Here is a 25,279-nt window from a genome sequence, read left to right as displayed (position 1 = left end):
TTTAAAACCGAGAACAGGAGACACTTCTTCACCCAAAGGCTTGCTACCCGGGCAAGTTGTTTAGATCCTGGGATAAAAAAGCTACTAACTGCCAAATGAACTAAATAGACCGACCAGCCTCTCGTATTTTAAATATTCTTACACGCCATTAGTCCGAGTTGAATAGCTGAAATCTATGTTTATCTGTCTATTGCCTGTCGTGGGCTTCAGTTCAACAGGTGTTCCGCTTGCATCGGAGTTCTTGTTCTTAAACGTCGTCTCTCTGGCTGACAGACAGATCGATACAGATGATGGGTAGGTATACCGTTACTATCCTGTGTAAAATGAAAAATAAAAGAGCTGAAACGAAAGAAATCTGTTATGAATGACTAGTCATTGTCCTATCAACCTCTTCACCCACACCAACATTTTCGTTTTAAAATTAATCATATTAATGTTTGACCGGTAAATTATGTAGACGTTTACGGACACGAACATTTCAGATGTTGAATGGCCACAACCCTGCTCTGTAGTCCGGCCTAACAATTAAAATCCTGTTTAATAATCTCAGTGCCTGCTGGGGATGGCGCGTCAATTCGGGAGAGTCTTGATTTAAACATATGCATTCATTCGCCTATAGGTTACGAAGGATTAAGCCTGACAAATTTCGCACACAATTAGAGTGAAAAGCAATGTCCTGAGCCTCAAAGCTTCATGCCGCCCTTCTATTTCGGGAGACTTCTAATACTGGATGTCAGGCCTAATTTTAAAGTAATTTAACCAATTCATCGTATAATTAGTTTTGCAAAATTACCTCATTGGTGAATCACTCACCAGTAATGCAATAAAACTATTAACATTCCGGATTTATAGACAGGCGGGAATACAGGGTGGCTTTTGTGTTATTAGATATCATTTCCTGGATTTTTTAAGTGGCACAAAGGAACTAAGTTGAATGACAAGTGCCGTGAGCATTGCTCTGATTAAATGTTTAGCCTGTAGCCCTGAGCATTCTAAAAAAAAACGCACTATTGATGAAGTGCGAGCTCTGTTCCGAGTTCCAACTCCTATCATGCCAGAGGATTTTAAAGACCACAATAGTATTTAACCAAGTGCTTCTGAACAATTGGCTTTTAAACACCTAGAACTGGGCCTAAGCGTTCCTTATTGAAATATCGCCGCACGGATGTGTGGTACATGTCGAAAAAGATTAGCATATTTAAGTAAAGGACTACAGACGTTTCCTGGAATCAGTACAAGGGAGAACCACCAGTGGCTTTCTAAGCTAGAAGAATGTCCTACAACTGACAGGCTGAAAGACAATGTGTAGGTTTGAACAGCGAAGACCTGATACAAGATTTCATAACAGCTCAGAGGAATCGGCTGTGAAACACAAACCAGAGGACGCACGTGGAGGTTAATTGGATGTGTTTTTAAAACGGAGCAAGGGGCAATTTTGCACAAAGGGTTGTGGGTGTCTGGAACAAGATGCCCAGTCATAATGTTGAAACGGATACCATGTCCGTTTTTTCAACAGACGCCTGGACGAAATCCGAGATCAGTTAGCTAATTAGCAACCAAGATGTGCAAGATGGGCAGAATGGGCTCTCGTTTGTACATTTTGTTCTGTTTTTTGTTAAAAGCGGTAACTCGTCAATAAAAAAGGACATGTTCCGTAATGCCCTTGAATATAGGAGCGGGTAGCAATTCTAGGAGTCAATTTAGGCTGGGTCCAGAGGTCCTGTATCCACCTGCTTGAAGTTTAATACGATTTCTCATTTAATTCGATTTAAAGCTAACAGAATAAAGATGAATGAGGTCACGTTAAGCCACAAACGTCTAATAAAGTTTTATTCACAGGGATACCAGATCTATACTTCTCCTATACCCATTTTTTCCACGCGCTTTTGAAATTGCGTGAAAACACTCCGGGCAAAATAGGGGGTCTTGTAATATGGGTATTATAACACACTATTTGTTCAGTTAAAAAGGTTAAGAAACCTGGCTCAAAACAAATCGAATACGACACAGAGGCCAGACTCGCATGCATTTAGCAAACACAACAACAGACACATGTGATGCTGAGTCCTGTGTGTGGAATAAGTCGCCTACATGACAGGCCTACGAATTGAGGGTTTAGGATAATATATAACACAGCCAGGAAGAGACGACAAAAAAAATCGGTCAGGGCAGTTCACGAAATCTTAAACTACTCATCCCTGGCGTCGGTGCCGTCTTTAAAAAAATCGCTCCACCCCCCCTCCCCCCCCGCGTACCAGAGCCAACCCTCTCATTATCGATGCGGGGACCTGCGATTGGACGGCGGCTCGGTTACTTTGAAGTTTGCCTTCTGATCGGAGATACTTCAAGTGTTGATGGGAGTGGGGAATGTTTGTTAAGAAACAGAGCGAAACAGGCAAGGGAGTTGTGTATGTGTGCCTGCCGTGCTGTGGATTTTTTTATTTTTTATTTTTTTTTGGAGGGGGGGGGGAGTGTTCACACTTGGGCCCGGCGGTGGTGGCGAGCGGTATTCTCCAAAAAAGGGCTTATAATGAGTGATCTGGGGAGATTTCCTTTCCCACTGTAGTGCGAAAGACACACCGCTGCCTTTCCCGGGACGGAACACAATTTCTGCTTGGATTACAGAGAAGGACGCGTGGGGAGGGAGATATACACCATCTGTATATCAGACCGCATCCCCGCTTTCCACTTTTGTCGCCAATCTCCAAATGAACGATTCTCCTTGTGGATCTAATAAGCAACGAGTGAGCGGCCAGACACCAGAGAGCAGCGAAAGCAGGGGCGATTGCTACTCGAAACACCGTGGTCGAAAAAGCTCCCCGGTTTCCTTCTTGCCTCCTTCGGATCCTATACGCCAGGCTAAGCGGCTCCCGATCCGGATTTTGAAGATGTTGACCGCGCATACGAGTCACTTACTGCACGCGGAGTACCTCCAACCACTAACCTCTGCTCCTGTAAGCATAGAGGTAATGTACAAGTTACAGCTACTTTTACAGTATGTTCAAGAGCCATCGACGTATCTGCCTTTTCCATCTGTGGCTGGGTCTTTCCTACTGTAGTAAGAAAGAGTTACAAAGGGAGAAAAACGCCTTTATCCCACCCAATTCGCGCTCTGTGTATAACCATAGCGGCATTCCTTTAAAGCTGTGTTTTCCTAAGCGGGTGTCTTCATGTTTCCAGTGTTCAGTCCGCTCCATCTAGGGCGCAGGAGGACAGCGGGATCGAAGTTGTTTGGTCTTTAATAACACGTTATATATATATATTTTAAGTTCTCTTCAGCCACTTCCTTGCCGTTGTCTGTTGTGAAATATGTCCCTAACCGAGACTCCTATAGGCGATTCCCACTTCTGCTACATGAATTTCCTGTCTTTATCTGTAATTACATGCCGCAGATTTTTCAATACGAGCCGATCAGCCTCCTGTCAGTTGCTCTTGTTTCGTTGCCTGAAGTTGGTACTGTTACGAGACGTGGGGTTTAATGTACATTTTCCTCCTCTAGCTCGAAAGATATCTTTCCACAAAACTGCTACTTGTTCACGAATATCCCGAGACGTGAACAGGAGTGTTGGTATTTTTCCCCTTTCAACTTTTAGTCGCCTATGCGTCTTAAAATAAGACCCTTTGAGACTGCTTTTCCTCAAATGACCCGATTCGCAGTACGGATGATACTTGAGCAATATACTGACCAAATATGCGAGTATTTTATTCCACAAGCTGAGAATATTACTTCCAGGTATAATACATCCGTATTAAATAAAACTGAATATTTGTACTGTTTGTTCCAATTAATTGTTAGCGTTGGTTTATAAAGTTAAGACAATTGCAATCCAGATCTTATGTTTAAAATCAGAAATACTATGAACAATATTTACTTAAACAGTGCAGAGTATTTTTATGCAGACAATAGTTTTCGTTTTCTCCCAATAAACAACAATAATCATCTGGTGGAAATATTAAATCCTGTTACTACCAAGCTATTTTGAAATTGTAATTTTATACTAACTCTATAATAGCCACTCAGTGTTTCCTTCCGAGACTTAAACATGAATGTGCATCATTACTATTTTACAGAAAAACGGCTTCTGAATGTTGTCTGGTGTGAATGGTGTAACTGTACGTCGTTGCACACGCATAGTCGCAAATTTTTTTTTTAACTTTGTTACCGAAACTCCTTTTGCCTTCGCTACTTAAAAGCGATATCTTTTTTTTTTAATTGTCGAAATATAGTAGAATATATATATAGTGTGGTAATATTAAAGGACGGAGGGGTTTGCAAAACTAAACAACTTTATTGGGGAATTAATTACACTTCTCTCTGCTTTTGAACCTCCATAGCTGGACGCCAAGAAAAGTCCCCTGGCCTTGCTGGCTCAGACGTGCTCCCAGATCGGAAAACCTGACCCGCCGCCTTCCTCTAAACTTAGCTCGGTGACGGCCAACGGCATCGGCGAGAAGGAGCCGAGCGGCAGATCTTCCAGTTCGGGTCTGAAACTCGGGGTCGGGGACCACCACCAGTCTCTGGAAGACAAGTCGAGCTTCAAACCTTATTCCAAATCCGGAGGGGAATGTCGGAAGGACGCGGCCGGCTCCGGTGCAAACGGGAATGCGGATAAGGCAGGCTTTAGGGTCCCCGGTGCTGCTTGCCCGGCTTTTCCTCCACACGCCATTTCGCCAAACTCCAGGGTCTCGTCGCCACCTCAGCACCAACAGTCGCAGCAAACGCAGTCACAGACTCAAACGCCCTCCCAGCAACAGCAGCAGCAGCAACAGCAGCCGCCGCACCACATACAGAACCCGCACGTCGAAAACAAGCCTCTGGGCGGCGACCTGCTAAACCAGGATAACAGCACCGGTGGCGGCGGCGGCCCGAAAAAGGACTCGGACCTGGCGAAGCCGAGCCCGGAGACCGCTCTGCTCGCCAACTCCAGCCACGCCCGCGCCAGCGCCAATTCGAGCAGCGCCAGCTCGGAGAACAGCCCGCACCACGACGGCAAAACCGACTCCCAGCCCTCGCAGCAGGGCCTGGGCTCCGGCCACATCGCCCCCGTGTCCCCCTTCAAACCGGGCCATTCCGTCTTCCCTCTGCCGCCTTCCAGCATGGGTTACCATGGATCCATCGTGGGAGCTTATGCGGGCTACCCTTCCCAGTACGTCCCGGGTTTGGATCACACCAAATCCAGCCTGGTGGGGGGGCAACTGGGGGTTCCAGGGAAGCACCCCAGCTCCAGCCCCCTGACCGGTGCTTCCCCACCTTCTTTCATGCAGGGATTATGCAGGGACCCATACTGCTTGACGTACCCCAATGCCCCCCACTTGGGGGGCAGCAACTGCTCGTCCTGCGTACATGACCCTTCTTCCACGCTGAAATCGGGGTACCCGCTGGTGTACCCCACCCACCCGCTCCACTCCATCCATCACACCGCCCTGTCGTCTAGCGCCACCCCCACTCTGTCGGGGCACCCCCTGTACACCTACGGCTTCATGCTTCAGAACGACCCCCACCCGCACATATGCAACTGGGTGTCCGCCAGCGGGCCCTGCGACAAGCGCTTCGCCACGTCCGAGGAGCTCCTGGCCCACCTGCGCACGCACACGGCCCTCCCCGGCGCGGACAAGCTCCTGGCGGGGTACCCCTCCTCCGGACTGGGCAGCGCGGCGGCGGCCTCCTGCCACCTCCACCTCCCCCCCGGCGGGCCGGGCAGCCCCAACGCGCTCCCGGGCTCCTTCTCCCTGAGAAGCCCCCACAGCCTCGGACTGGGCCGCTACCACCCCTACAGCAAGGCCCACCTGCCCACGCCCGGCTCCCTCCCCATGCACACGCTGCAGGCCACGGCCAGCCCCTACTACTCCCCCTACGCCCTGTACAGCCAGCGGCTGGGCTCGGCCTCCGCCCTGGGCTACCAGTAGTGTGGCTGGGGGGGACGGGGTTGGACCCCGCGGACAGAGGCAGAGCGATCTTCCTTTCCTTTCCTCTCCCACCCTTCTGTTTGACTCTTCCTTCCTGGGACTGAAGTGTATTTATTTACTGAGCGCTTGGCTTCTAAGTTGGGAAATTTATCCAGATGCATTGTTCTAATTATTGTTATTATTAATATTATTATTATTATCCACCTTTTATAGAGTTCTGTGGTATGCAACATTGCAAAGGTGAACTGAGTCTCCTATAAAGTAATACCCGTTTTTTTTCTTCTTTTTCTAAAGATCAGATTTTCTCTCTCTCCCTTTTTCTGTCCATATAATTTCAGTGCTTCAGTTTCCTGCTCTGCGTGCCAGGGGGAGTGTCATGCATGTTCTGTCTCGGCATCATAACTGCATATCCACGATTGTGTTGTTTAAGATTCCATTTATTTTTGATTTGTACAGCTGAAGAAGAGATGTAATATTTTTTGTAATGTATTTGAGTGATGGGCTCGGGGCAAGGGTGGGGGGAGGGATTGTCACAGTGAGAGAGAGGGGCCGAAACCAACAGTAGTGATGGCAGGGCTATCCCCAAAAAAGGAGGGGGGGGAGGTCTTATTTTCTTTAATAAATGAAAACTTGATTATATTTAAGTAAGCTGTCTTTTTTTACATTTTGTTAAGCGATTCAATTTTTTTTTTCGGTTCGAAGTCTTATCCTATTGATCTTTGTGATAAAAAAAAAAGCACATCACCAAAGAATAAAAGCCCTTTTCTCTTTCTCATGGGATTTCTGTTGATTTGTACTTGCAGGTAGGAAAGCACTCAAGCCAAAGTGTTTTTCAGCTTTTGAGGACTTTTAAGAGGTTTTTTTTTGTGCGATTCTGCCTTGATAATGTAGACTCTTTGCCCAATAACACAGTAACGTACTGTGTGTATATATATACATACAGCTAAAACACTGAGACTGAGAACACAGCGTGGTCCGATTCCTCCACGCAGCTGATGTGTTGGGAGCCAAGGGTGTCCCTGGAACTGTCCAGGCACCTTTTTTACCAAGAGAAGGAGAAAAACTAAGATGAACGTTTTGAATCTGTTACTGAATCTAAACTTCCTGAGTGAAGTGAAAAACAGAGTTCAAAGCCCCCGTGTCGCTTTTGAGCTTGCTGGCAGGTTTTCCAGGAAAGGAGCTGGGCCCTTGTTCAGCTCATGCGCTCGGTTGGGACCTTCATCTCCGGGTCCGAACTGAAGTGTGCCCCCTCCAGCTCGCTGGCCATCCGGGCAGCACGGCATGCGCACGCAGACCCTGGAAACGATCCCGGGCATGGGCGTGAGCTACCCGGCAGAGAATTGGGGAGCAGATTGAGTCTCCTAGCAAGGAAAACTGGGAAATGGATCATCTTGGGTTTTGATGTTCTAACACAAAGGCATGCCTTCCACATGGTAACGCAACTGTCCGCTTTGTCGTGATCCTATGTCTTCCCTCTGAGTAAATCCAAGAGGCACTGCAGTGTAGACTCAGGGCTTTCTGAAGCACCCACTCCGACGACTTTCCTTCCCTTCGAGTGCAAGAACTCCACTCTTCTCGCTCTCCTTGTCCGGCAGAGGAAATGCATTTTAATTGCTGATGCTAGATCTTTCCGCTAAAAGCCACTTCAGCACATTGATGCGTTAGCAATCCGGGCTGCTGTAGTGAGACCGGCCTTTTAACAACCACTCTAGGGAGCCTCCCACACTCCTCCGTGCGGATGTGTGATTTATTAGAGGAGCTACACTGGGATGCTTCCAGACCAGCTTCGCTTTACAGGAGGCCTTTGTTGCTGCAATAGCGGAATACAGATCACAGAAGGACAGGGCCACACCGCCGTCGTAATGCCACTGTAAACGGGAGCGCTCCAGCAGGATATAAACCTTTAGTCTTGCTAATTGCAGTTTGAGTAAAAAGTACTGCTCGGGTGCAATAAAAAAAATGCTGAATTCTGTTTTACCCATGGTCAAACACACTCCTGGGCCGTATTCAAAGAATGGGTTCCAGGTTTGACGACTCGGTTACTAATTGGATAGATGGTAATATTACATAGAAAGATAAATGCAGGCCAAAGTCACTTAACACAATTGCTTTGAAGGGAGATTAAAACCCTGACAGAAGATGTAGAGTATAATTTGTCTATTCGGCGCTGTTTGGTCTTGAGGAATTGCTCCTCTTTGAAATATGCCACAGTATTTCACAATCATTTGTGTGTTTTACTTCTGCAAGGTTAAGCCTGTTTTTAAACTTGTTTATTGTGGCATCGATCTGTGAAATAGGATCTTTCAGATGTGCCTGAGTCAGATGCCTTTTATGTAGCCTTTAATAACACCTGTGTTTCAAGAGATTAAGGCCAGCAGTGATTCAGCAGTGGTATTTATCACAGATGGACATACTAGAGAGAGCAGACTGTTCGACTAACTGGGATTATTGACAAAGCTTGTAATCTCTGTTAAATGCCACCAGTGTGTGTGAAAGTGGTGTAGCATATCAAAGGAAAGAAAACGTTGGATTTTATTTTTTATGGTTTTTTTTTGCTGTAGATTTATTATACACAGGACACACTAAGCATAAAATATTACTCATCCACATGTACTGTACATCAATGTTTACTTTTGAGCAAGTCTCAACTTCTGAATCTACAAATGCAAATGAATAATAAAGATACATTACCTACTTAAATTATTGCACTCTTCCAATTCAATTACTAATTCATAAGTAGATATTTTGTTAATACATTTGAAAAGTACTTGATTGTTAGAAATTTTAGTTTAATTTCTGTGGGGTTTATAGGAGAACGTTAATCATCCTCCTTCACCAGAGAAAAAGAATTGTCTTTTTTTGGTTTGTTCTTACAAAATGCTTTAAGGGTCTAATTTAAGTTTTTCGCCCCTATAAAAAATTTGAGGCAGGAGCATTAAATTATCATGGCTTGACTTGTATCGCCACCTATAGGCCAGATGTAAAAAAAACATTTAGAAGTGCTCCCAACATTTTTTAAGTGTTCATTCCTATTAATTGACGTCCATAATAACTTTAAGATGTGTTATAACAACATTATAATGGGCTTCTGTTAACACTCAGAGAAGTTTTGATGACCAAATTTCAAATGACCTTAATAGTAATTTTGAATTTTGCCTTATAAAAAATATATTCTGAGTACATGCTGTATGAACCTTTTGTGTATGGTTCTGTAAAAGACATGGAAGTCTAAAATTATGGTAAAGAAACGTCGTAGACACAAATCCATTAGATGGGAAATTTTCCAGTCCAGTGCCTATCCTTTGAAATAATTTAGTCTTTTAAGATGTTTGAAAAGTGGTGTAAGGAGCTGATCTACTGGTATTGTGTGTTCTAGTTCTTAATAAGGTTGTGGTCTATTACTTGACAAAAGTTTATGTACCATATAAACTTTGCCCAAAGAAAATCAGTGTTGATATATCAGAAAAAATAAATAAATTGTCCGTTAAGTTTAATATATTAACATTCTGAAAGATGTGTGCTGGCACTTTGCAACTACTTGTTATTTATTTGGATAAAAAACAAAATATAATTTTAAACTAAGCAGGAAGTTGAGAGTTTTATTAAAGTGGCCTATTATAGTTTACCAGCAAGATATATTTAAACGATTTACCTAGATTGGTGGTATTTACGTAGCGTCTACTTTATAGCTGGACCGTGTAGCGTATCTGTAACTGGTTCCCTGCTTGGGAATACTGGGAATACTACTATTTTTCCACCTTGGAAAAAAATATGATGAAAACATCATTATTCTTTGTTTCTAAAAAACAAACATTCACGTGCTAAAAATGCATCACGTTATTAAGCAAGCAAGTAGCAGTGAGTCTGACCACTATTGCATAGCACCACACCACCAACATCTGGTAAGCAGCTCTTGCAGAAGAGGGATTTATTGGGAAGGAGAGGGTTCGATGGAGACAGATGTATAACAATCCGAGAAAGAGGGTGTGAGTTTGGAATAGCATTGAAAGATGTTGTCTCTGGGTGTTTTGGGGTTAAACATTCGCTTGCGGTGAATTTGTGGGAACCGTTTCTCCACGCAGCACTTCCCAGGATGTGGACGACTTCAGATGTGAAATCTGGGTGGACAGAGACCCTGATTAACGATGACAGACGGAGAGGATGATCTTCAGTTAAATGCCACCAAACTGTGACAGTTTTAATGGCCGAGACAGACTTGGAACAGAGAACAACAGACAGAGAGCACACACACACACACACACACACACACACACGCAAGCAAAGAAAAGACCATCTCCCCCTTCAAAAGTGGATGTTTCCCATAGGTTCCCGAGTGATGGATTACACCCTGAGTCACTGGTGGCCTTGTTGACCAAAGAATAAAATAACCCAGATGTCTGAATCCCATCTAACACTCCGGTCGTAAAAAAAAAGGCACAATTTATTTGTTTTTTTCACATGCATGCTACCCCCCCCACCACCCCCTCCACAAAAACACTAAATATTATAATAATAACAACAAGACGTTTTGAACAAATTAAAGAAGGAAAAAAGCCAGCCAGCCAGCTCGTCAGTCCTTTCTCATGACATGTAATTTGAAGACAAACACCCTCAGCTGTAAACAAAGCCCGTTATAATTATGGCAGACCACTAATGTTTTTAAGCCCAGCTGGGTTTGATTTTGCTGGTGCTCGGGGAGAATGCTGAGAAGATTTAGCTTTCATATATCATAATGGAGCACTCATGGAAAACGTGCTTTGGCAGGGTTGTGGCGCTGGCTGCGTGAGATTTGGAAGAGGGGTGACATCACGTTCCCTTGTCTGCCTCTGGAATCTTTGAGAGGGTTTTGGTCAAATTTCTTTCTTTTTTGTTTTTCACCAAACCGTCAAAGGAAGCTGCCAAGGGTTGACCCCAAACTACAGCACAACCATAGGCAGGTCAGAGCAGATGGATTGCTTTAGCTCTTGTTTTTTTTTTTTTGTGGACTTTTTTATAATCTCGTTTCCATCACCTAACTGGACGCGAAGCCTAGAATGTTTTTAAGAAGGGCTTTCTTTCTTTTAATAAGGCAAATAAAACAAATGTCTTTCCATTAAAGCTAATGACCGGACTAATTTTTAATTGCATCAAATGTTTAAAGTTGTATAGGCAGGGCAACGCAGTAAATTAGCCCATATGTGTTTCCATTACTTGGAACACACGTGTTCATTTAGTGCCACTGATGATTTACCAGGCTGTAAGAAATGGTTCCAGGTTTCTCTGTGAACCCAGAAAAAGTTCTGAGGACACCCAGGAGTACTCAGACCTCAGGACCACTACCCTAAACCTCTCAGACTGGCCCAAAGCTCTATTCAGGTCTTGTTTTACTGTAAGGCCTGATCAGCTGCACTGCCTCCACTTCTGTAGGAGTGGAAGACAGTGGTAGTGCCAGGAGACAATACGACAATCCACTGGGAAACATTAGCAAGAAAAAATAACTTTGCATCCGCATTCCTCTCCTTCACATCCCCGTCAATCCCGCTGCGCTGGTGAAATCTGATTAGAGGGGAGAAGAGTGCTGTCTGACAGGGAACACATACATGCACATCCACACTTGTTATCGCAGGCTCGTGAAAAGCAGGCTGACAGCTCACTCCGTCCTGGAGTCCCACAGTAATGAATTCCGACTTGGCATGAACCAGCTCTGACCCTCTCCTGCAGGCCAACGACTGACAGTGTGGCGTGCTGCACAAGTAGAGAACCCCAGGCTCACGGGCTTGGTGCTAAGAATAGCCCAAATATGGGTAGCACAACAGTCTTTGGTGTAGTGGGCTCTAGAGAAGATTGCATTACCGGACAACACTCATGCACTGGAGCTCCTGCGTCATTCAATCAGTGAACGCAACCAGTTGTCCCTAGCAGGATTTGGAGTTAAAAAGAAAGAATGTGGCTAGAATCAGGAGTTTCATTAGCTTTGCAACAGCAACCTCGGGAATTGGCCTCTGTGTTTGGGTTTGTGGCTCTGTCAATAAAGAACTGTGTAAGTCTTCCATCCAATACTTTTACAATGCTGTTTGCACTAAGGGCTTGCAGATGCATGTGAATTGTCCTCTTCTGACAACAGTGGTACCACCCTGTAGCCTGATCTTGCCAGAACGCAGAAGGTAAATAAGGATGGGCATGGCAAGTTTTGGAACCTGAGACCTTTAAGGAAAATCAGGTTACTACTGTAAATGGTGTTGACAGACCAGTATTTCCAAAGCAACGCTCGTTACGGCAACAGATTGAGAGTATAAGAAAGAATATGAATGTACAGAGACCATTCAACTCATCTCTCTTGTTCAGTGGCTAGCAGCTAAGTTATCCTAGCACCAGAACCAGCTGCTGCCTGGAAGAAGCCAGGGTTAAAAATCAGGGCTGGACAGCTTGTTCCAGACCTCCACAACCCTTTTTGCAAAAAAGTACCTCCTGTTATTACTGGTAAACAAACCAGAGCACGGCAGCGAGGAGGGAGGGCAAACAGAGCAATCCCATGATCCTCAATGCACTGCACTATAGCCCTTTCTACATGCGGACTCACACGGCCCTATGGACATCAGTGTGATGCTTTCTGCTTTGAATAACTGGAGATAACTGGGGACCTGACACAAATATTAAAAATCCTCAAAGGCAGCAACAAAGTCAACCCAGCAGATTTATTCAGAATGAACAGTGACCACAAGTGAACCAGGGGCCACAAGTGGAAACCACGTGGAAGCACACTGAAAAGAGAGAACAGCACTTCTTTACACAAAGGGTGGTGGGAGTGTGGAACAACCTACCCAGCCATGTTGTTGAAGCCGATCCCCCAGCTTCTTTTAAGAAACAGCAAGATAAGAGTCTTGGATCAATTAACTGGTAACTTTACTTATTAATCACTTTGTTGATGCACTTTTGTATTTAAAGGTTTATGACCCTTAATCACAGGAGATTCTCCCTCCTGAAAGTCTAGGATTGCATTTTCTATATTAGCTATCCTGAGCGTCCAGCCATCACTCCTGCAGAAAACTAGATGCCATTGTGAGGATGGCCCTGGTAACAGGCAACGCTCTTGCCACTGAACCTGTGTGCTTAAGAAGGGAGGTTTGTGTTATTAATTATGTAAAGGTTTCAGCTCTCACCTTAGTAGGCTTGGCTCCTGACAGTCTGCAATAACAGGGTACAGTTCATTGAGCTTCATTAATCTAAAGCCAGCCTCTGAGTGTATGTACTGTATTGCTGAAGCACTGAGCTTAAACTTCGCAATTGGACTGTTAAGAAAATCCCTCACCTTTCAAAGGGCTAGTTTTTGTGGCGCATCAAGCGACAGTGACCACACTGAAGAAATCCCGCTCTCTCCCTGTCACTGTCTTAACACAACGCTAAGCTCTTTCTTTCTAAGAGGTGATCACGCCTTGCATGAAATTTGGAGGGTGGAATTTTATGTGGGAGAAGGGAGTTAGTGGGTGGGTGGGGGGGGGGGGGGGCATCTCTTCTTTAACCTCTCTGGCCATTGCCCCTGCCCTCCTGTACTCCACCCCCACCCCCCTCTACATGCCCCCTTCCTCTCGCGGTCTGGAGCAGCCGGCTAGCCCAGCTGCCCACCAGTGCCGCTGCAGGCAAGCACAGAACAGGCTGATTATCCAAATACAGTCATTAAAGGGGAAATGTGTTTTTAGAACTGTCAGGATGATTAATGGGACCTAGCAATCCTCGCAAATGCTCTTGTTTAGTCTAACTGGCAGACACGATTTTCCCATTGATTTATTACAGCAGTTGTATGAGGCCTCGCTGAGGTTAGAAAAGAATACGGCTGGGTTGGGGAGGGGGGAGGTAGGGGAGGGCTTGGAGAGTGGTGGCAAATCCCATTCTTACAGTAGGGACTGCAAAACTTTGGGCAGGAAGGGGAAGGCTACAGTGGATTACTTTTCCGCACTTCTGCACAGAGCGATGCAAAAAAGCTGGGGCATGTTGTTTCACTGCGCTGTTCCTCAGATTGTCCTGGGGTTGGAGAGCATTGCTGGACTTCGCTCACTGGCGGGTTTTCCCATATTTCTCCACACTGCTACCAGCTACTACCCTGGCGTCCAGTTTCGGTTTGATCTAGCCTTCAACCTGGTGCATACCGCACTCTGTCTCTGAAATCAAAAGTGGCTGAAATCTGGGAGTCCACATTCATATAAAACAACCCTAAAGACTGGATGAAAACATGCTTTGTGTGTTATGTTCTGACTGGTTTTCAAGATGTTGTTTCAACCTTACAGGCTGCCTCGGTGTTCACTACTTCTCCTTTGCATTTCTAAAAGCAGAGGGCAGGACAGTAACATTTACCAAAGCAATCATATACTCAATGGAATACAAGCTTCTTTTTTAGATGTCAAAAGATCTGCTGATAGCAAACACTTTTCATCTCCACATACCATACTCCAAGTATCAGCGGACATCCAGGACCCTGAAAAAAAACGAATCTACCATTTGATTTTTAATTGTAGTATAAATGTAGACTTCACCCCCTCTCCCGTTTTCATTGAGTGGTTCATGCAGGCTTGTGGTGTGCAGTCGTGGATTAAATCAATCAATCTGTTGTCAGGGCTTGGTCAGACTGTATATCTGTCACTTCACCATTCACAAAAAGAAAAAAAAAACCGTGCAGCATCTAGACCACCACACTGAGTGTTAATCTGCCCTGCTGTGTTGTATAGCTTCTCAATGGACTTCGCTTCATCTGTTTCTGTGCTTCAGAGATCACACAAGGCCTCCGGGCTTTATTTACACTGTTTCTCTCAAAACTCGCTTCGTCTCTCCTTCCTCTCCCTCTCAGTTTCTTTCTCCATTTGTCCCAATGAGCCACCCCTTTATCTCCTCTGTAGGTACAAATGAAACTGTCAAATCTGATCAGGCACTTGATGTGACAGCCTGTAGGAGTCAGGACCCCTTGAACAGTGGGGTCCTTGTCTGTCACAGCTGCCTGACACCTCCCATAATGCACAGATTGATGACTCCAATAGCTGAGCCAGGATGCCTTTTTATTTTCCCTTTCTTTTTTTCTTTCTTTCCTGAGTTCCTATGTGTGCTGAAAACACTTCTTAGGTGCTTCAAGAGACCATGAAAAGCCTTAGCTGGCAGACTGAGCAGCAATAATGATTAATTGGCTTTAGCACAAGTGGCTGAAGTGCTGAAACCAAACCATTCTTCCTGTCTCTGCAAGTCCTGACAAGCAGGATACACACAGCATCAAGGGCAGAGATTCAGCCCTGTAATCCCCTGGACGGCGTTTTAAATTCGCCTCTTAAATGTGCCCATTTCAATTAATGAACAAAAGAGAATTAAGGCAAGTTACTTTTATTTTTGGACATAAGGTATTTGCTTCTATTCCAAGCATCAGCACTGCCACTGTCAAGTGTGGAGAGCTGCAAGAATTGCCTTTCAGTACTTGTATCAGTGGGTTTTGTTGACTTTTTTTTGCTCCCGTCTTCATCAGGCACCTGGCATTGACCATGTCCCTGTGATGCAAGGTTTTCAAAGCTGCATTGGAAATTTTATTGTTTGGATTCGACAAGAAGACGTTCTCTTTAAAATGCCTGGCATTGCTGGAAGTAAATCATTCTGAATTTAAATGTTGGTACGTAACTGCACTGATTCTTCAGTATGCAAGCTTTTTATTTGTACTGCTAGAAATATAAAAGAGCAATAGCCAGTAAAAGAAGGCATTGTGGGACACCTTTAAATTCAATCCAATTCAAGCTTTATTATCCTCTGCAGGAAATGTGTTTCATTTTCAACACAACAGTACAACAAAAACAGACAAACGTCACCAACGAAGAACACAGAAATAAACGCAGTAACACAAATAATAAAGCACTTGATATAGTATCTTTCATGCTGAAAGCACTGAAAGGCCCTCAACAAAACAAAATTATATTTAAAACAGGAAAAAATAAAAAAGCATTTGTAAGCATTATGAACAGCAACAAAAAAGCCGATTTTATTTACAATGTTCTTTTTCTGAAATAGTGTGTTTTAAGTCTTAGATTGTAACCTGTCACTTTAAGGGCTCTAGGAGTGTTCCATCATCTTGTAGTATCATGACAAATGCACTGTCTCCTTTTCTGCTGTTCTCTTTAGAAGAGACCCCTGGAACTGTCCTCAGTGTACCGTGGTCTGATACGAAGTTTAACAGCCTAGTATCTGGCTGCTAAAGGGGTTTATACCTTAACTCTGAACTATCTCATCAGGAGGAAGAGACTTATCAGAGGGAAAGGATAATAAACTCTACTCCAGAGTACTTTTACAAAGCTGAAAAAACAAAGAGTCAGGATCTCAGCACTAAGGGAATCCTTCTCGAGTTAAAGACACATTAGCATCAAATAAGAAGCAAGAATGATCTGTAGCAATATGATTTACAGTAACAGTAAGAAACAGAAGAGCTGTGACAATCTAGCACTAAATATTCAAACAATATTTTCATTTATCACCAGATCTCAAGAATGACCCTTTTGCATGGTGGCCCCTTAACATACTGAACACCGTTAAGGAAGAATGTAAGGCCTTTTTTCATATATCTGTGTATGACTCAATATCAGTATGTAGACTGATATCTCTGTCTGATCTATAGAGTAGTACTTAATATGATATTACGTATACTACCATATATGTATCTATGAATAATCATATAGGACATGTAATGTGAGACGAAATTCTGCTAATTCAGAGGAAAAAGGTATTTCAACAGCCTCTAGGCCTGGCAATCAATGCCTCAAGAGAGGCAACATCATCAATACTGTGTCATTATTCAGTTAAAAATAGTATAAAATAATATAATTGATTAAAGGTTCCTTATTCAATAAAGAATAAAGCTTGGCATACCATAAAACAGTCAACGTGTATGTTTTTGTGTAAGTGGAATAGTTACAATATTAAGATTTTCTCCTGGAATTTTATTTCTTTGCCTAAATGGACGATGACCAGGTTTTAGTTTAATAGTCGCTATTAATTGTACACATAATTATAAGGATAGCTCAGAATCTATTTCCTTAGGGCAATCAGGTGGTGCACTGCTGTCTGTAAAATTAAAGCCAGAAGGACACTTAGTTCTTATTACATCTGGAGGACAAATACCCAGTGAAATTAAATCATGTGACTAAAATGGAGCAATTTACACAGTTAAAATAGTTGTACAGTTCTCCAGTGAGAGGTTTAGCATTTAGTATGTCTATCTGTCTCTTACAGTTTTATGTATATGCCGTACATACTGTATTTATACAGCTTGTAGATGGGCTAGTTCCATACTCAACTTGTATGGAACATCGGGTCAGAACGTATTCTGGTTTAAGTGCCATAAATTGACTGGGACACTGGTCCATCTCTGTGATTACTCCCAGAAATGTTCCCATCTAAACAGTTCGGGTGGGGCTGGAGTACCTGGAATAAAGAACCTTGCTTTACGTACAACAGTAGCAGCGACATTTCAACCTACAGTTCACTACTATATGAAACCAGACACTTACCCACTATGCTGCACTGCCCCTAGAGCCTTTATTTACAGCTCAATAAAACTATTGGAGAACACATCTAATATGCAGTTTTGTCCAGCTCTAATAATGATTACAGCTGTGACAAATCATAGCACGGACCACACTAGATGCTGACAGAGTGCTATGAAGTTATGGGATCACTCAGGCAATGGCAGTTGAAACAGATCAGTGTGAGAAACAAGTACCAGCTCGGCAATTCCTTACTGTATGTCTTTAACTGAGTTTTCAGTTTTTTTTATTTCCCAGTCATTGTCTAGAAACTCATGAGGCTGTCTGAATTGACATATTAGCCTGGACTGCTGTTGCCTTTAGTGAAGCACAATGTCAGTTAAAAAGCACAAGGGCTCTCAATCATCAGCATCTTTAAACTCTGCGTGAGGGAAAAATTAGGTAAAACTTCCAGGTACAAAGATATTTTAAAAAGTAGCTCGTCCAGGTTTGTAATTAGCAATTTCCTATTGTTTTTAATTGGGAAACATAAATGCAGATGGTAAATTTCAACACATTTCACACGATTAACCACGGAATAGATACCAAAAACAAAGAGCCCTACCAAAAAAATGACACACTGAAGAAAAGGCCTGGTCTGCTACTAATTTACAGTCCTCAGGAATCATGGGACATGCTTTGGACAGTATATGTCACAGCTAATGAACTTGCACTTCTCTTCTATTTTGGTATTTTATTTATTGTAAAATAAAAAAAGAGATTAATAAGATCAAAAAAAGATCTACACACACTCTGGTAGGCTTTGAGAATATTGTGATGGGAGACATCTGGATGTATACTGTGCAATCCAGTTGTTGGGTAAAAACTTTTCCCATGCTTCTTTTCTGTGCTTTGCTGCCTCATTCAGACACCTTTATGCCTCAAAATGTCTGGGCATCTTCCCAGTTTTTCTTCTTCCAAATGGTTTGGTCAGAGGTCCTCATCTCAATTGATGTTGCGTTATTTGATTTTTTCCATTATTTGAAACACTTCTTTGAAATCTGTCCTCTGGTGCTCTGATCTCCTTGGTTAAGCTGGAGAAGGAAACCTTACTGGAGCCTGGAGTCTGACATCCAGATGACATGACCAGCCCAGCGGAGCTGATGGCAGATAATCATTGCAGCTGCAATGCTTGTGGTTTCTGCTTGAAAGAGGTGAAATTGGTGCATGTGTCCTCTCAGTTGGTATCTACTATCTTCCCAGCAGCTTTATTGATATGACTGCCGTCCTGTCACGTGTCTTCTCTATGTTGTTCATGATTCAGCTGATGACTTGCAAAGTTGACCAGTTTCATGTCGATTTTGATGTTGTGATCCTCAAACATCTGCTTCTACAGGCAGCCACCTACATAGTTCAGGAGGATTTCTTCCTCAGGTTCAGCCTTCAGTGAAAGACAACCACTAAGATATAGAAAGTCTCTGCTTTCATAAGACACTTCTAAGTTCCAGCCTATGGTGCTGGGGCGTGTGCATTTGGAATTTGCTGATGGAGGACTTTTGTCTTCTGACTGTTAAGTGTATTTCTTCTCATATGCTTCAGTAAAGGTGTGGGCAGTTCTCTTGACATCCATTTCCATATTGCACCATCATCAGAATGGTGGAGACCAGTGACTCAATTTGAGGAGCTTTTAGTTTTGTACGAGAGTTAGTTTGCTGGTAAATCAGCTGCTCTCCAGCAAGAAGCTCGTCAGTCATCACATGGATTCTGGCACCCAGAAATATTAAAAATAGAACTGGGGCAATTCCACGTCCTGCTTTGACTTCAAAAGGGTACTCGGTCACAGATCTGCTAGAGAGGATCACTGCACGCATATCATCATGGAGCAGGGCGAAGGGTGCTGATGGATTTTGGAGGATCTTCCAAAAGTGCATCACGATTCACAGCTTCAAACACCTTTGTCAAGTTAATGAATGCATAACACAACAGTTATCCCAATGGCACTTATTCCATGAGCTACATACAGCTGTCACAACTGAAGTCTAAATAATTTGCAGGTTACTACATTTGAGCTAGTCTCACCAAGTCTGTTAGTGGGGTCTTTCTGTGCTACCTGTGAAGAACCAGTGCTGGGGTCAGAGCTAACTGTTGTTAATTTAAACAATGACTTTATGGGCAGTAACAGAAGATGGCACGCTCCTTCATGAGTAATAATTCAGAAAGAGGCAGCAAATCATTTTTCAAGGAAGAAGTGGTGATAACCAGTCGAACAGTTGTGCGAACACCAAACAGGGTGTTTTCTACACCACTCCACATGAGGAATAAAGATTGCCGATCAATAACTGTTTGTCTTCTTTTTCTTCTCTCCGGCCCCACAGTATTTTTACCCCACTGCGAAGCCACACACACACACAGAAATACACACTCCATACACTCATAAATCTTCACACTGAGAGAAGACAGGCAGGCACCACATATGGTACAAGTTAGCCAGGGATCTGTGGGCCGAGAGGGGACGCGTCTTCGGTTTCATTAGTCTAATGTGTTCACGGCCAGGGAGGACCGCGAGCTTGCATATCGATCACAGCATGACAAATGGCAGTCCCCCAGTCACAGGTCCCTGTGTGGCTTGGCAAAGCTAGAGCAACCCAGACAATCCACACAAGAACAAAAACAATAATCAGCGTCATCGCTGATGACGCCAAGGTGGCAGTACTCGGAGAAACACACTGGCAAGGCAGGGAAACAAGGCAGAAAACAACGGCAGAAAAGAGGAGAAAGTGACAGATGAGAGGCAATGGGAAATGGAGAGAGAAGTCTGCATGATGGATGAAGCTATAAAATATAGGTTTAGGTTTAACTTGTGAAAACATCTGAACGTTGTGTCAACGCCTTAGGTGTTTAAAATGCTTTTTAGAACACGATTTCAGGCTCATTTGTCAAGTTTGTGAGTTTCATCCACATAGAAGACTTTTGCTGGATGGTGGAAAGCAGGGAGAGCTAGCAGGGTACTTAGTGTCTGTGATTAGGCTGTTTATAATGAACTACAAGGGAGGGCCAGTTATGGTGCAGTGACCAGTATAGTGACAGTAACAGGCTACTAGACTGATTGCAGTGATTATGATGTGCTAGCTACACTACAGTGACTATGAAAGGCTAGTATGTGGTCTAAGTGTTCTATTTACAGTACACTATAATGGCTATGAAAGGAGACTTTTTGGTGTATTGATTATGGTGCTCTAGTTACAGAGTAGTGATTGTGATGTTCTTGCAACACCATAGTAACTATGACAGTCTAGTATTTATTGTTCTCATAACACTGCAGTGGCTATAATAGCTTAGCATTTAGTATTGTGACTTTAATGTACTTGTTACACTACAGTGACTACCAATGCCTAGTAATAATGTAGTGACTATGATAAGTTAGTTACTGTATATGGACTATAATAGGGCAGGTAATGAAGTACTCACTACTGAAGCAGATGTGAAGTATTAGGCACTCTTCATTTTACATGAACTAAGTTTTTGTAACTTAGAAGAGATGCCTTAAGAATCAGGAAAAAAGTTTCTTTAACTACATTTCTTATTCTTATTCTTAGTAGTTAATAACCTAGTATCAGTTAGCAGGACTTTAAGCAGTTTAAATTTTAAACTGAGCCTTTAAGGTCTGAGCTCATGTCTGTAGCATTAATTAAACTGAGCTTACCAGTCTGCTCCTGGACAGCAATCTTGCCTTACTCACATTACCCACCCTACTGGAGTACTGGTACCCATCTACACAGCTATGTGGATGCAGCATATACTCAAGTTGCTCAAGGACAAAACATAAAATAGCCTTACAGCCTTACATATGAACAAAAAGGTCATAAAGGAGAGGAGGCCATTTTGCCCATCCACTCATGCTAGTGGATGCTAGTAGCCGACTCATCCAAAGATCTCCTCCAGCTGTTTCTTGGTAGAAGCCAGAGGTTTAACAACTCGCCCGTATGGTATATATTGTTCCTGACTCCCACAGCTCTCTGTGTACGTATTACCTTTAATCCATGTACTTTCCATCTGTGTCCTCGGGTTCGTGTTTCGCTCTGCATTCTGAAGAGGTCCACTGGCACGACACTGTCACACTGTCAATAAAAAAAAATCCTTAATTTAGCCTGTCAGAATGGGACATTCCTTTGAGCCCAGAAATGCATGTAGTTGCTCATCTCTGGACTGATCCCAGGGCAAAGTGATCTTTTTGTAACATGGTGACCAACATTGTACACAGCATTCAAAAAGAGATCGTATCATACAGTACATTAAGATAATTGATTCTATGCTTTTAAATATATATCCTAACTTTCTGTTTGCCTTTTTCTGTAGCTTTCCCACACTGTCTAGATGAATAAAATGAATAGTACCTAATGCTTCTTCAGTAACAGAAGCACGTTTTCAATTCTGTGTTTCCCATGTTTTATCTAGACTTTAGAAAACAATCTGTAAAATTCTACACTAAAAAAAGATCTCTGCCAGGCATTTGCCAAATTTCCTGAATTCTAAATCAAATATTTTGGATTTCTTTTGCCGGTTCTTCAGTGTTTTCTAAGAATACTATTTTTATATAGGTCATAGGTATTCCCTCAGTATTAACTATTTCAGCATCTAGGTGATTGATAAAAATTAAGAATAGCAGTGGACCTAATACTGATCCCTGCAGTACTCCACTAATTCCATCACCTGAATTTGAGAATCCCATTATCCATTAGCCATGCATCCTACAGTATATTGAATGCCTACTGCCTGCACTGTAATAATTAATTGTTTAGGAGGACCTTTATTGAAATAAAAATCCAAATTATATTACATATACAGTACCAAATATTTTATGCACTGTGTGTCTGTTACAGTTATTTCTTTTTCAAAGACCTTAGTTAGTCACACAACACCTAGCTGCTCTACAATCATGCTGACTGTCCTGTCAGAGAATCCTGTAGGTTTGACCTGCTGACCCTCAGATAACAGGATGCAATGTTCCCAGCACACGACTACTGTATATAATTGGCATAGTTATAATACTGTGCAAAGAACTTCATAGGTTACTGGTTAGCGGTACACTACGTGTATTAATACTATCTCGCTATATAACGGATTTCTGAAACCACAGTTTTTCATTCCAATTAGAAAAAGGAGGTTCTTAAAAACTATGCCGTTCTTCTCGGTACAGATGTTTGGTCCAGCAGCGCAGGGGCTGCTGTGTGGGTCCTGGCCCTCAGAGGGGAAATGAAAGTGAATCTGGGGAGGTACTGTAGGACAGGACTCTGCGGTGACTCGAGCCGGACAGCTGGCCTCCCTGTCAAGAGGTGATTAATGACCAGCAGGCCTGTCACTGTTTCCTTCCACACTTCACCATTGTTACCCTGTCAGAGAATGGGCTCAGTCAGATCTGACACTGGAAATGCTTTTGCAGCTGGAGAGCTAACTGCACAGCCTGCCTGGCCGTATAAATATATACATAGTTAAGAAAGTACAAAAAAATATAAAGGCTTGAGATTTGCTTTCTTTTTTTTGTTTTATTACTCAGCCTTATTAAGAAACCCAGCTGATGAGGGTGATTCACAACCTTGTTTTATTTTTAAAGGGCTATAAACAGCATCCCTCGCACAAAAGAGCACCGCCAAATCAAGGTCTTAAAAGATGCTGGGGTGCTATTGGTTGGGGTAGTAGTATCCATGTCAAAATCCAACACAGATGCCTATTTAAAATTGTGCCCCCGTTTCTGAGATGTGGTATACACTCACCAGCTCCTCTCAAAGTGTTCAAATTAGGACCGAAGATTAAAATTTGAGCTCTTTTCTGAGGTACGCAGCCATTCATGGCTTCCGAATATAGTGCTGTTTCTGCACATCAGGACATTTACTGTACTAGCACCTTCTACATTCTAGCAGTGTGGACTCAGCATGGGCAGGGAGAGGGTTAACTGAGAGGTTTTGAGAGTGAGAGACTGGGAGGAGGGAGGAGTGTATGTGTGAGGGAATGCTCACACATGTGAGCCCGTTCCCAGCCCGTCAGCTCTGTCAGGGAGTGATTAATGGTCGCGAGACTCCAAATAGTCTTCTTTGCCAGTTCAGTATTGTTACAACTGACAGCTAATGAGGTTAGACGTGCTCTCTAGCAAAGCACTTAACAGGGTTTCAGTCTTTTTAGTCCGGTGCCTTTTTAATGGCATCGCTGAGAAGGATTTGAGCCCTGGAACTCCATCGCCTCTGATAAATCCAAGCCAAGAGGGGTGATAGAGACACGCAAAGCCATGGAGCTCCACGTCACGGACCGTGCAGAGCAGGCTCGGGCAGACGGAGGAAAACAGGAGAGGGCCGGATCAGGGTGCTCTCTCCACACAGCTCCGCAGCAGGGGTCACCAAGGAGCCCCGTCTCACCCACAGGGAGAGAAGCACACTGAGTGTGCTGTGCAGCGCAGTCATTTGAAGAGGGTGTCTGGGATACTATGACGTGATGTCTAAAAATGCAGTATACTGACGAATATGATACAGAAATAAACAAGTCAGGAATGCAAAGAGATTTTGCAATGAAATCGGAGTAGAATGTGGAGACCTGAACCTGAAATATCAGCATGCAGTCAGTGCCACTGACAAAACGTGCCTGGTTATTAGATTTTATCCATCCGTCGCATGGATCCAAATCGAATAAAAAACAATATCCAAGCATCCCAGAGGTCAAAGGCCAAACATGCAGGATGTATGCAGTGACTGAAACAGGTGTTTTACACTGGGTAGCGTGCCGCCCCTAATGGTCTCAAAGACTTTCCAAATGAGACTGCATGGGAAGACCAAAGGCCTCTGAGAAATGACATCATTTCACTAGCCTCAAACTGTCATTAAACCATTACGACTATTATTTTAAATTATTATAACTGCAGTTATGTTTCTAATTCCTATGGCGCAAATGATTCATCTAATTGGAAAACACCAGAACGCTATGGTCTGCTGAAGCATGCTTCATATCTGTCAGTCTCCCGCAGAAATAAAACACACACAAAATAAAAACAGACACAGTGTTTTAAAAGACAACAGCTGTTGATACACATAGTCGGGCTGTATTAAAATGAGCACCTCCCCTCCCTTACACGGAGTGGAATGCTCCAGAATCCTCTTGTACCCACGGTTTTTAGGTCTGCTCCAAAGTTAAAGCTACCAGCTTTCCAAGGGCTAAATCTGGGACAACCTTCCTGAGGACTGCTGATCTGTTCCAGATATTAATTTTGTGTCTCTTCAATTTGTTTTGTGGAGCAGACATTATCGATTTACTCTTTTTCTATCCCACTCGAGAAGGGTGGATAGGATTTCTTTTCTGCTTGTTTTCGTTGGAGGTGAGAGGTGCTTCTCTGTGGTGGATCCCAGTTTTTAGTGAGGCCTGATGCACACATGCACTTCTTGGCAGTCAGTGCAGAGACAGCGTAGGCAATCTCAGGGTTGGATGCTTTATTACTATTGGGTCTTCGACTAAGCGTGGAAGAAAAAGTACAAAACAGGGCAGCAGCTTCAAAGCAGGTCAAAAATTGGTTCATAGAAAATTTGTGGGCACTGCATAGCATGCCACTTACAAAACGTGACTGTCCCATATGAAGCTGGACAGATGCGTAGCCATACCCCTTATCTCCTGTTTCACATGAGGCCTTCTGGGACACAGTGCATACACCCACCCCGAAAGAGGAAGAGTGGCGGTTCTGCCAGTGCGCTTCGGCAGGTGGACCCATCCCCAGCCGTCACCTGAGCTCACGGTCTCAGTAAACTAACACAGAACAGCAAAACGCATCCAGTACATCACGTCAGAGGTGCCGACACGAAATACTCGCCTAACTTTTCTGTCTTTTATCGTTATCACTGTTTTTTTTGTGAGGTAAGTTAAGTGTTGTACAGTAACTG

The 25,279-nt window shown here is 43.4% G+C and overlaps 1 protein-coding gene across 1 annotated transcript; it reads left to right on the top strand.

Moving 5' to 3' along the window:
* Positions 1–2,355: 2,355 nt before the first annotated feature.
* znf703 (zinc finger protein 703) lies at positions 2,356–8,442 on the top strand. The gene is made up of 2 exons (XM_006625546.3): positions 2,356–2,966; positions 4,336–8,442. Exons 1-2 carry the CDS (start codon positions 2,709–2,711, stop codon positions 5,905–5,907), a joined length of 1,830 nt encoding a protein of 609 aa, XP_006625609.1. The 5' UTR covers positions 2,356–2,708; the 3' UTR covers positions 5,908–8,442.
* Positions 8,443–25,279: the final 16,837 nt, after the last annotated feature.

Source organism: Lepisosteus oculatus, chromosome 2 (genome assembly GCF_040954835.1).
Source record: "Lepisosteus oculatus isolate fLepOcu1 chromosome 2, fLepOcu1.hap2, whole genome shotgun sequence".
NCBI classification, from domain to species: domain Eukaryota; kingdom Metazoa; phylum Chordata; class Actinopteri; order Semionotiformes; family Lepisosteidae; genus Lepisosteus; species Lepisosteus oculatus.
The sequence above is the reverse complement of the archived record's forward strand: the minus strand, read 5'-3'. Positions and strand labels throughout refer to the sequence as shown.

Excerpts from the sequence above, each read along its gene's own strand:
- znf703 (XM_006625546.3), top strand. The coding sequence starts at position 2,709 with ATGAACGATTCTCCTTGTGGATCTAATAAGCAACGAGTGAGCGGCCAG. Across the intron at positions 2,967-4,335 it reads CTGCTCCTGTAAGCATAGAG|CTGGACGCCAAGAAAAGTCC; the intron begins GTAATGTACAAG and ends GAACCTCCATAG.